At 39.9% G+C, this 12,041-nt stretch overlaps 1 protein-coding gene across 1 annotated transcript in view; it reads left to right on the forward strand.

The window, feature by feature from the left end:
• Positions 1-12,041, forward strand: part of LOC122687098 (ATP-binding cassette sub-family C member 4-like) — a 324,734-nt gene that overhangs the window by 225,190 nt on the left and 87,503 nt on the right. The window contains exon 20 of the mRNA XM_043892538.1: positions 11,323-11,402. Coding sequence (XP_043748473.1) covers positions 11,323-11,402 — 80 coding nt within the window. The remainder of the gene's footprint in view (positions 1-11,322; positions 11,403-12,041) is intronic.

Genomic DNA, 12,041 nt, shown 5'->3' on the forward strand with positions numbered 1-12,041 from the left:
GTGGTTCCTCTGTCTTTTCTAAAACCAGCTTGAACATCTGGAAGTTCACGGTTCACGTATTGCTGAAGCCTGGTTTGGAGAATTTTAAGCATCACTTTACTAGTGTATGAGATGACTGCAATTGTGTGGTAGTTTGAGCATTCTTTGGGATTGCCTTTCTTTGGGATTGGAATGACAACTGAACTTTTCCAGTCCTGTGGACACTGCTGAGTTTTCCAAATTTGCTGACATATTGAGTGCAGCACTTTCACAGCATCATCTTTCAGGATTTGAAATAGCTCAACTGGAATTCCATCACCTCCACTAGCTTTGTTCATAGTGATGCTTCCTAAGGCCCACTTGACTTCACATTCCAGGATGTCTGGCTCTAGGTGAGTGTGAGTGATCACACCATCGTGATTATCTGGGTCGTGAAGATCTTTTTTTGTACTGTTCCTCTGTGTATTCTTGCCACCTCTTCTTAATATCTTCTGCTTCTTTTAGGCCACTACCATCTCTGTCCTTTATTGAACCCATCTTTGCATGAAATGTTCCCTTGGTATCTCTAATTTTCTTGAAGAGATCTCTAGTCTTTCCCATTCTATTGTTTTCCTGTATTTATTTGCATTGATCATGGAGGAAGGCTTTCTTATCTCTCCTTGCTGTTCTTTGGAACTCTGCATTCAGATGGCCAGTCAGAATGGTCATCATCAAAAAGTCTACAAACAATAAATGCTGGATAGGGTCTGGAGAAAAGGGAACCCTCTTGCACTGTTGGTGGGAATGTCAATTGGTACAGTCACTATGGAATATGCTATGGATATTCCTTAGAAAACTCGGAATAAAACCACCATAAGACCCAGCAATCTTTGGCATTGCCTTTCTTAGGCATTGGAATGAAAACTGACCTTTTCCAGTCCCTGTGGCCACTGCTGAGTTTTCCAAATTTGCTGGCATATTGAATGCAACACTTTCACAGCATCATCATTTAGGATTTAAAATAGTTCAACTGGAATTCCATCTTCTCCACTAGCTTTGTTTGTAGTGATGCTTCCTAAGGCCCACTTGACTTCACATTCCAGGGTGTCTGGCTCTAGTTGAATGATCACACCATTGTGATAGTCTGGGTCATGAAGATCTTTTTTGTACAGTTCTTCTGTGAACTTCCAGATGTTCAAGCTGGATTTAGAAAAGGCAGAGGAACCAGAGATCAAATTGCCAACATCTTCTGGATCATCAAAAAAGCAAGGGAGTTCCAGAAAAACATCTATTTCTGCTTTATTGACTATGCCAAAGCCTTTGACTGTGAGGATCACAATAAACTGTGGAAAATTCTGAAAGAGATGGGAATACCAGACCACCTGACGTATCTCTTCAGAAACCTGTATGCAAAAAAAAAAAAAAAAAAAAAAAGAGAAAGAAAGAAAAGAAAAGAAAAAGAAACCTGTATGCAGGTCAGGAAGCAACAGTTAGAACTGGACATGGAATAACAGACTGCTTCCAAATAAGAAAAGGAGTACGTCAAAGCTGTATATTGTCACCCTGCTTATTTAACTTATATGTGGAGTACATTGTGAGAAATGCTGGGCTGGAGGAAGCACAAGCTGAAATCAAGATTGCCGAGAGAAATATCAGTGACCTCAGATATGCAGATGACGCCTTGAAAGTGAAAGAGGAGAGTGAAAAAGTTGACTTAAAACTCAACATTCAGATAATAATGATCATGGCATCCGGTCCCATCACTTCATGGAAAATAGATGGAGAAAAAGTGGAAACAATGAGAGACTTCATTTTTGGGGGCTCCAAAATCACTGCATATGGTGATTGCAGCCATGAAATTAAAAGACACATACTTCTTGGGAGGAAATTTATGACCAACATAGACAGCATATTAAAAAGCAGAGAATTTACTTTGCCAACATAGGTCCATCTAGTCAAGTCTATGGTTTGTCTGGTAGTCATGTATGGATATGAGAGTTGGACTATAAAGAAAGCTGAGCACTGAAGAGTTGATGCTTTTGAACTATGGTGTTGGAGAAGACTCTTGGGAGTCCCTTGGACTGCAAAGAGATCCAACCAGTCCATCCTAAAGGAAATCAGTCCTGAATATTCATTGGAAGGACTGATGCTGAAGCTGAAACTCCAGTACTTTGGCCCCCTGTTGCAAAGAACTGGCTCATTTGAAAAGACCCTGATCCCAGGAAAGATTGAAGGTGGGAGGAGAAGGGGACTGCAGAGGATGAGATGGTTGGATGGCATCATCGACTCAATGGACAAGAGTTTGAGCAAACTCCTGGAGTTGGTGATGGACAGGGAGGCCTGGTGATGCAGTCCATAGGTTTGCAAAGGGTCGGAGATGACTGAGCGACTGAATTGAACTGAACTGATGACCCAGCAATCCCATTCCTAGGCATATACCCTGAGGAAACCAAAATTGAAAAAGACACATGTACCACAATGTTCGTTGCAGCACTATTTACAATAGCTAGAACATGGAAGCAATGTAGATGTCCATCAAAAGAAGAATGGATAAGGAAGTTGTGATACATATAAACAATGGAATATAACTCAGCCATAAAAAGGAACACATCTGAGTCAGTTCTAATGAGGTGGATAAACCTAGAGCCTATTATACAAATGAAGTAAGTCAGAAAGAGAAAGATAAATATTATATACTAATGCATATATATGGAATCTAGAAAAACGTTACCAAGGAATTTATTTGCAGGGCAGCAATGGAGAAACAGACATAGAGAACAGACTTACAGATATGAGGAGAGGGGAGGAGAGGGTGAGATGTTTGGAGAGAGTAACATGGAAACTTACATTACCATATGTAAAAGAGTAGCCAACAGGAGTTTGCTGTTATGTCTCAGGGAACTCAAACAGGAGCTCTGTATCAACCTAGATGGGTGGGATGGGGAGGGAGATGTGAGGGAGGTTCAAGAGGGAGGAAACATATGTATACCTATGGCTAATTCATGTTGACGTTTGACAGAAAACAACAAAATTCTGTAAAGCAATTATCCTTCAATTAAAAAATAAACAATTTTTAAAAAAATTATAAAAAAAACCTTTGTAGCCCAATTTGTTCAATTTTTGAAGTGTTGGTTGTGTGATGTGAAGAATTGGGCCCTTTCTGTTGATCAATCATGGCTGCAGGCATTGCAGTTTTTGATGCATCTCATCAATTTGCTGAGCATACTTCTCAGATGTAATGGTTTTGCTGGGATTCAAAAATCTATAATGCATCAGATGGGCAGCAGGCCACAAAACAGTGACCATGACCTTTTTTGGTGTAAGTTTGGCTTTGGGACGTGCTTTGGAGCATCTTCTCAGTCCAACCACTGAGCTGGTCATTGCTGGTTGTCATATAAAATCCAGTTTTGTCTCATGTCACAGTCCAATCAAGAAATGGTTCATTGTTGTTGCATAGAATAAGAGAAGATGACACTTTAAAACATTTTTTTTTTTGATATGCAGTCAGCTCATGAGACACCCACTTATTGAGCCTTTTCACCTTTCAAATGCTAAATGACTGTAGAATTGTTGGTGTTGATTTGGTGGGCAACTTCTCGTGTAATTGTAAGAGGATCAGCTTCGATGGTGCTCTTTGTTGGTCATTGTCACCTTCCGATGGCTGGCCATTGTGCTCACCTTCAAGGCTCTCATCTCCTTTGCAAAACTACTTAAACCACCACTGCACTGTACATTCATTAGCAATTCCTGGATCAGATGCCTTGTTGATGTTGTGAGTTGTCTCCACCGCCTTACGACCCATTTTAAACTTGAATAAGAAAATCGCTCGAATTTGCTTTTTTACTAACGTTATTTCCATAGTCCAAAATACATATAAAATAAGCAGCAAGTAATAATTCATTAGCAAAAAACATAAAGCAATAGATGAACATTATGATGATGTATAACATAGCCACATTCATGTATTCCAATATCAAATGCCAAATTTCAACAATGCAAAATCACAATTACTTTTGCACCAACCTAATATTTCTTGACATTCTTTGAGCAGGCACCATGTTGATGACCTACTCTAACAGCAAAGATGAAGAAACTGTGGAGCTCCCAGACTTCTACAGCTCCCTCTCCTGTTCTCAGGTTCTTGTAAGTCGAATTAGTTTGTGTAGATGCAGGAAGTCCAGGCTGGACCACCTTCTTTAATGACTTCCTTGTGTACACAGGAAAATATACCTGGACCTTCCAGGTACTGTGTAAGGGAATGGGGCAAAACTGGTCCAATGGAGAGGGTGTTCAGCAGAACCCAGAGATGACCACTGGGCTGAAATTGATCCTTGTGTACACGACAACCAGTGTATATTTTCTTGGACCTTTTGGAGAGACTCTCCTTTTTTTTTTTTTTTTTGAATAGGCTGCTTGGGTATAAATCCCATTTTTCATGAGGACAGCGGTTCCTTTATTGTTCTCCCCACCCCTCCACATTCCACTGGACTCAGAACCTGTCCTTGGCCCTCCACTCCCAGCTTCTGACTCTCTGCAGGGCTTTAAACCAATGGTCAGTTCTTATCAAAACAGTTAGATTCTAGGACTATCAGTGAAGCTAACCACAGACACATCTAAAGAAGGTCACAACATTGAAGATTTCACAGAACTCATCTGCTCTTACTTACCCTCAAGGTCAGGTGTGACATGGCCTGATATGTGGTCTGTTATTGCTGGTGCCTAAGGAAAAAAAAATGGTAAGAAAAAAAAATGGGGCTTAAAAAGACACATGCTACCTCACAGGTGAACCTCAAAAACCTTAGGCTGAACAAAAGAAGCCAGACTCAGAGACAACATAAAATATGATCATTGTGAATTTGGATTTGATGAGAAGTTCAGTAACATCTTTCATGGTATTCTGTCTCATGAACAAAATAGAAAAATGTGGACCATAGCAGTTAAGAGGTCCCTTATTGGTTCTCAGATACCATGGACTTCAAGGAGGCTACCTTCCTCCCCTCTCTTCCTCCACTCTTTCTACTACCTCCCTCCTCTCCTTAACACTTGATTTCCCTTCTCTCTTTCCCCCAGTCTTTCTCTTGCTCTCCCCACGACTTTACCTTTTCATACAAGTAAAGATAGTCATTGTAGAAAAACACCACAGAAAATTTAAATTGTACATATATATTGTAGGCTTATTTCAGACTTGTTCAGGTTGTTTTCTGCTTCTGACTCTCCAAATATGCCACATTGTACATCTCTGACGCACTTTTTAACTCCTGGGATACATTCCTAGAAATGGAATTTCTAGGTGAGAAGGGATGTACTTTTAGAGTTGTTTATATGTATTACTCAATTGTTCCCTTAAATTTACCTGTGCTGTAGATGGGAGTGATGTGGATTTTCATTATACCCATATCCAAAATATGATCTGGCCTCCAGAATTTACCGTGTTTGTCAGCTTTGTGACTGATTATGCAGGATGAGGGAGGTGGTGATTTTACTCCTGGGCACAAGACATTAACTAGGACTGGCCATCTGAGTCTGGTCAAGAGGCAGCGGCCAGGATAGGACCATGCCTTATTAGCGATCATTGAGGCACCAAGGAGTAGTGGCTGGAAAGGATATGATTCACTTCTTTCAAGTATTTGAAAGACTGTAATATTGACAGAAATTAGATTCAGTTTGTGTGCTTATAAGGAGAGAATAAGCATCAGAGTTTGGATCTTCCAGGAAGACAAGATTCAGTTTAATGTGAGAAAGTCCTAACAGAATAGTCTGAAAATGGATTGGGTTCCCCTTGTTTACTGTGAATCCTTTTTCCCTCTGTATTCCTGGAGATATTCCAGTAGGGGCCATGTATCCTGTGTCATTCAGATGAATAGTCATAGCATGTGTGTGAAGGGAGTCTATCATAAGGCTTTCACGTGGAGACCTTTGAGAGAACTTTAATACTGCAAGGCCATGAAATTGGAATTACAGCTCTGATTACAACAGCCTATCTCAAAGCCAGAGGAAATAAATATTTTGAAAAGCTATCTGTTCTCTCTCTCTCTTTTTATCTTCTTAAAAATATATATATTTTTAATTAGAGGCTAGTTACAATATTGTGGGGGTTTTGTCATTCATTCACACAAATCAGCCATGGGTGTATGTGTGTTCCCCATCCTGATCCACCCTCCCACCTCCCTCCCCATCCCATCCCTCAGGGTCACCCCAGCGCACCAGCCCTGAGCACCCTGCCTCATGCATGGAACCTGGATTGGCGATCTATTTCACACATGATAATATACATGTTTCAATGCTATTCTCTCAAATCATCCCACCCTCGCCTTCTCCCACAGAGTCCAAAAGTCTGTTCTTTACATCTGTGTCTCTGCTGTCTCGCATATAGGGTCATTGTTACCATCTTTCTAAATTCCATATGTTTGTGTTAATATACTGTATTGGTGTTTTTCTTTCTGACTTACTTTGTTCTGTATAATAGGCTCCAGTTTCATCCACCTCATTAGAACTGATTCAAATGTATTCTTTTTAATAGCTGAGAAATATTCCATTGTGTATATATACCACAGCTTTCTTATCCATTCGTCTGCCGATGGACATCTAGGTTGCTTCCTTGTTCTGGCTATTGGAAACAGTGCTAGAATGAATACTTGGGTACACGTATCTCTTTCAATTCTTGTTTCCTTGGTGTGTATGCACAGCAGTGGGATTGCTGGGTCATATCACAGTTCTGTTTCCAGTTTCTAAGGGAAATCTCCATAGTGTTATCCATAGTTGTTGTACTAGTTTGAATTCCCACCAACAGTGTAAGAGGGTTCCTTTTTCTCTACACCCTCTGCAGCGTTTATTGTTTGTAGACTTTTTGAAAGCAGCCATTCTGACTGGCGTGAAGTGGTACCTCGTTGTGGTTTTGATTTGCATTTCTCTGATAATGAGTGATGTTGAGCACCTTTTCATGTGTTTGTTAGCCATCTGTATGTCTTTTTTGGAGAAATGTCTGTTTAGTTCTTTGGCCCACTTTTTGATTGGGTCATTTATTTTTCTGGAATTGAGCTGCAGGAGTTGCTTGTGTGTGTAGGTATATATATATATAGTTGTTGTTATTTTTTGTTATTTTTTCATTTATTTTTATTAGTTGAAAGCTAATTACTTTACAATATTGTAGTGGCTTTTGCCATACATTGACATGAATCAGCCATGGATTTACATGTTTTCCCCATCCCGATCCCCCCTCCCGCCTCCCTCCCCATCCCATCCCTCTGGGTCTTCCCAGTGCACTGGCCCTGAGCACTTGTCTCATGCATCCAGCCTGGGCTGGTGATCTGTTTCACCCTTGATAGTATACTTGTTTCAATGCTATTCTCTCAGAACATCCCACCCTTGCCTTCTCCCACAGAGTCCCAAAGTCTGTTCTGTACATCTGTGTCTCTTTTTCTGTTTTGCATATAGGGTTATCATTACCATCTTTTTAAATTCCATATATATGCATTAGTATACTCTATTGGTCTTTATCTTTCTGGTTTACTTCACTCTGTATAATGGGCTCCAGTTTCATCCATCTCATTAGAACTGATTCAAATGAATTCTTTTTAATGGCTGAATAATATTTCATTGTGTATATGTACCATAGCTCCCTTATCCATTCGTCTGCTGATGGGCATCTATGTTGCTTCCATGTCCTGGCAATTATAAACAGTGCTGTGATGAAGATTGAGGTGCACGTGTCTCTTTCAAATCTAGTTTCCTTGGTGTGTATGCCCAGGAGTGGGATTGCTGGATCATATGGCAGTTTTATTTCCAGTTTTTTAAGGAATCTCCGCACTGTTCTCCATAGTGGCTGTACTAGTTTGCATTCCCACCAGCAGTATAAGAGGGTTCCCTTTTCTCCACACCCTCTCCAGCATTTATTGCTTTAGACTTTTGGATAGCAGCCATCCTGACTGGCATGTAATGGTACCTCGTTGTGATTTGCATTTCTCTGATAATGAGTGATGTTGAGCATCTTCTTGTATATTTTTGAGACTAATTCTCTGTCCATTGCTTCATTTGCTATTATTCTCTCTCATTCTGAAGGCTCTCTTTTCACCTTGCTTATAGTTTCCTTTGTTGTGCAAAAGCTTTTAAATTTAATTAGGTCCCAGTTGTTTATCTTTGCTTTTATTTCCATTACTCTAGGAGGTGGGTCATAGAGGATCCTGCTATGATTTACATCAGAGAGTGCTTTGCCTATGATTTCCTCAAGGAGTTTTATAGTTTCTGGTCTTACATTTAGATCTTTAATCCATTTTGAGTTTATTTTTGTGTATGGTGTTAGAAAGTGTTCTAGTTTTATTCTTTTACAAGTGGTTGACCACTTTTCACAGCACAACTTGTTGAAGAGATTGTCTTTTCTCCATTGTATATCCTTGCCTCCTTTGTCAAAGATAAGGTGTCCATAGGCGTGTGGATTTATCTCTGGGCTTTCTATTCTGTTCCATTGGTCTATATTTCTGTCTTTGTGCCAGTACCACACTGTCTTGATGACTGTTGCTTTGTAGTATAGACTGAAGTCAGGCAGGTTGATTCCTCCAGTTCCATTCTTCTTTCTCAAGATTGCTTTAGCTATTCAAGGTTTTTTGTATTTCCATACAATTTGTGAAATTATTTGTTCTAGTTCTGTGAAAAATACCATTGGTAGCTTAACAGGGATTGCATTGAATCTATAGACTGCTTTGGGTAGTATACTCATTTTCACTATATTGAGTCTTCTGATCCATGAACATGGTATATTTCTCCATCTGTTTGTGTCCTCTTTGATTTCTTTCATCAGTGTTTTATAATTTTCTATGTATAGGTCTTTTGTTTCTTTAGGTAGATATACTCCTAAGTATTTTATTCTCTTCATTGCAGTGGTAAATGGAATTGTTTCCTTAATTTCTCTTTCTGTTTTCTCATTGTTAGTGTATAGGAATGCAAGGGATTTCTGTGTGTTTATTTTATATCCTGCAACTTTACTATATTCGTTGACTAGCTCTAGTAATTTTCTGGTGGTGTCTTTAGGGTTTTCTATGTAGAGGATCATGTCATCTGCAAACAGTGAGAATTGTATTTCTTCTTTTCCTATCTGGATTCCTTTTCTTTCTTTTTCTTCTCTGATTTCTGTGGCTAAAACTTCCAAAACTATATGAATAGTAGTGGTGAGAGTGGGCATCCTTGTCTTGTTCCTGACTTCAGGGGAAATGCTTTTAATTTTTCACCATTGAAGATAATGTTTGCTGTGGGTTTGTCACTGTCTGTTCTCTAATGTTTCTTAGTGCAAGAAGTCACTGTTAAACTTGCTGATCACACATTTTCTGCACTCAGCTCATTGGTAATAAGAGTTTAGTTTTTTTTATGATATTTGATATTTAGTTCATTTTTTGTAGTTGCTTTGTGGAGAGATGGGTTTTTCTCATTGGTTTTGTTTTTCTTGTATTCTACAAACTTTGCTAATCCTCAGTCTCTCAGGCCTTAAGTCACCCACATCTGGTGAAAGGTAAAGGGGTGGTTTTCATGTACTGTTCATCTCTGGGTAGCCTTTTCATCTTTAAAAAAATTCCATCATCGCTTTAAACACTTTTTAAGCCAAATTGTATTTACAGTGTTTCCAAATTCTGCCTATGTTAAATAGTTGTACTCTTCCACTGATGAAACCATAGGCATGTAAACTGTATCTTTAACATTTTTGACATGCATTTTCCTTATTTTGGTATTATTACTTTGAGAAGTTAAAAAATGACCATGCAGCGCTTCCCTGGTGGTCTAGTGGTTAAGAATCCACCTGACAATGCAGGGATAACTGGTTTGATTCCTGGTCTGGGAAGATTCTACATGCCATAGGGCAGCTAAGTCCATTCATCACAACTCCTGAATCCTGTGTGCCTAAAGCCCATGCTCAGCAACAAGAGAAACCACCATGCTGCTAGTAGAGAAAGCCCATGTGCAGCAATGGAGATCCAGCACAGCCAAATATTAAATAAATAAATAAATAAATCTTAAAAAAAAAAAAAAAAGACTATGTAGGTCACAAAATTCTCTAGAATATTTGAAAAATAACCCATTTGATTTTAATGTTCCTAAAGCAGAACTGATTAAATAACCCAACCTCTTGCCCCTTGAACCATGGTGTGGGAAACAGCAGAAAGGCTGTCATGTGGCAGCTTGGAGGAAATGCAGACTCTCTAGCTCCCCCAGCACTCCTGAATCAGAATCTGCATTTTACCAAGTGGACACTCCTACAGTGCCTGGTGGACTTTCCCAAGTGACGTGATGTTGCAGAACATGGAGGTCAGAGTCATTATCTCACCTTGGTTGTTGAGCACCTGGTAACTTAATTGGCATAGTGACTGGGTTCTTTCACCCACAAGAGCCTATTTAATCCTGAGAATCACCCTCTAAAGCAGGCATTCTTAGAATATCAGAAGAGTTGTCACCAGATCTGCCAAAGGTGTCACTAAAAGACAGTTTCTGCAGTTGTATTTCCTAAGTCTGAGAAGGGAAAATTGAGGCCCAGTCTGTAATGCTGGCCTGGCCAAGGGTGAAAGCCTCCAATGACTCCAGTTCCTGGTGTGGGCACACCCTGTGCTTCTGGTGAGCCAGACACCCTGTGGACAACAGAAGAGCCTCACATCCCAGCAGCAGTGGAAACTCAGTCCCCAACCACTGCTCATTCACCGGCCAGTTGTGGGTTGATGTGAAGGGCCTTGGGAGGAAGTCATTTGTGACTGAGGTCAGGAAGAGCAGATGGAGATCCCACATCTCACCTGCAGGCTGGTTTCCTGAAGCTTCAATTACAAATGAAGCTCAGAGGGATAGATAAACACATTTCCCAGGGTAGATAAATACATTTCCCTGGATATACCAAAATTGATTGTGTGTGTATATGTATTTGTGTAGCTTCAGGGTTGTTTAAATTAAACCATTAAAAGCAGTAGATATTAGAAATTCTCATCTTCTAATTATGCAGCATTTAGGATATACTGTTTTAGTGGATTTTGAGAAGGCAAAATCAATGATAAGAAGCACTTGGAATGAAGCCTTAGATGGGATGGATCTAAAAGGAGGGAACATTCTAAAATCCATCAATCCTTCCACAAGATTCCCCGCTCTCTCCCCTGCCATTCTTTTAAAAACCAAGGGCTAATTTCAATCCCACTCACTTCTATTTGGTGGTATTTTGGTTTCCTTTTAGGTATTATCCTATTTTCTCCTTCTTTTCCACTGACATCAGCTTATTTCATATGATTCTGAAATATATTAAATAAATATGCATTTAAAATATTATGTTATTTTATCATAAATTGTTTGTCTTAAAGGACCTGTCTGGGTAAAAGACTAATTTCTCATATCTTGTTCTTACAGGAAGAATTTTAAATCGTTTCTCCAAAGATATTGGGCAAATGGATGAATCGCTGCCTTCATCATTTCAAAAGTTCATCCAGGTAATGTATCAGTCCTGTCAGAGTTCTCACAGGGAAGAACAGAGAGCCTGTTTCTCAAGGCCTTTTCACAGGGGTTGAGGGTGGACCTTTTAGCCTGGTGATGTGTCCTTTAACCTTAAATAAATGCCATGTTTGTGAGAGAAAGGTACAGCTGTGATTGGGAGGCGGAGTTAACATGAGTAACTCCGGGACAGGAGTGGCTACGCTGTCATGTCAGGGTTGGTCTGAAGCAGCAACATGCTGGGTAAGTGGTTCTCCCTCTGCCTTCCAGGTGTCTGGTGTGGATTCCCTTTACTGTAAGCATATTTCATAACAGAAACAAGCACCTCTCATGAAAAGATAGCCAAGATGAACTAAATTATGCATTGTATTACCATAAAGGACAAATATTTACTGCATCTTTTTTTCTGATAAAGCCTGTGTTACAAAGAAAAGATTGATAATAATAAAGTGAAGTCGCTCAGTCATGTCCAGCTCTTTGCGACCACATGGGCTGTAGCCCTACCAGGCTCCTCCATCCGTGGGATTTTCCAGGCAAGAATACTGGAGTGGGTTGCCATTTCCTTCTCCAGGAGATCTTCCTGACCCAGGGATTGAACCTGGGTCTCCTGCATTGTAGGCAGACTCTTTACCATCTGA

The sequence above is a fragment of the Cervus elaphus genome, chromosome 30 (assembly GCF_910594005.1).
Source record: "Cervus elaphus chromosome 30, mCerEla1.1, whole genome shotgun sequence".
In the NCBI taxonomy this organism is placed as follows: domain Eukaryota; kingdom Metazoa; phylum Chordata; class Mammalia; order Artiodactyla; family Cervidae; genus Cervus; species Cervus elaphus.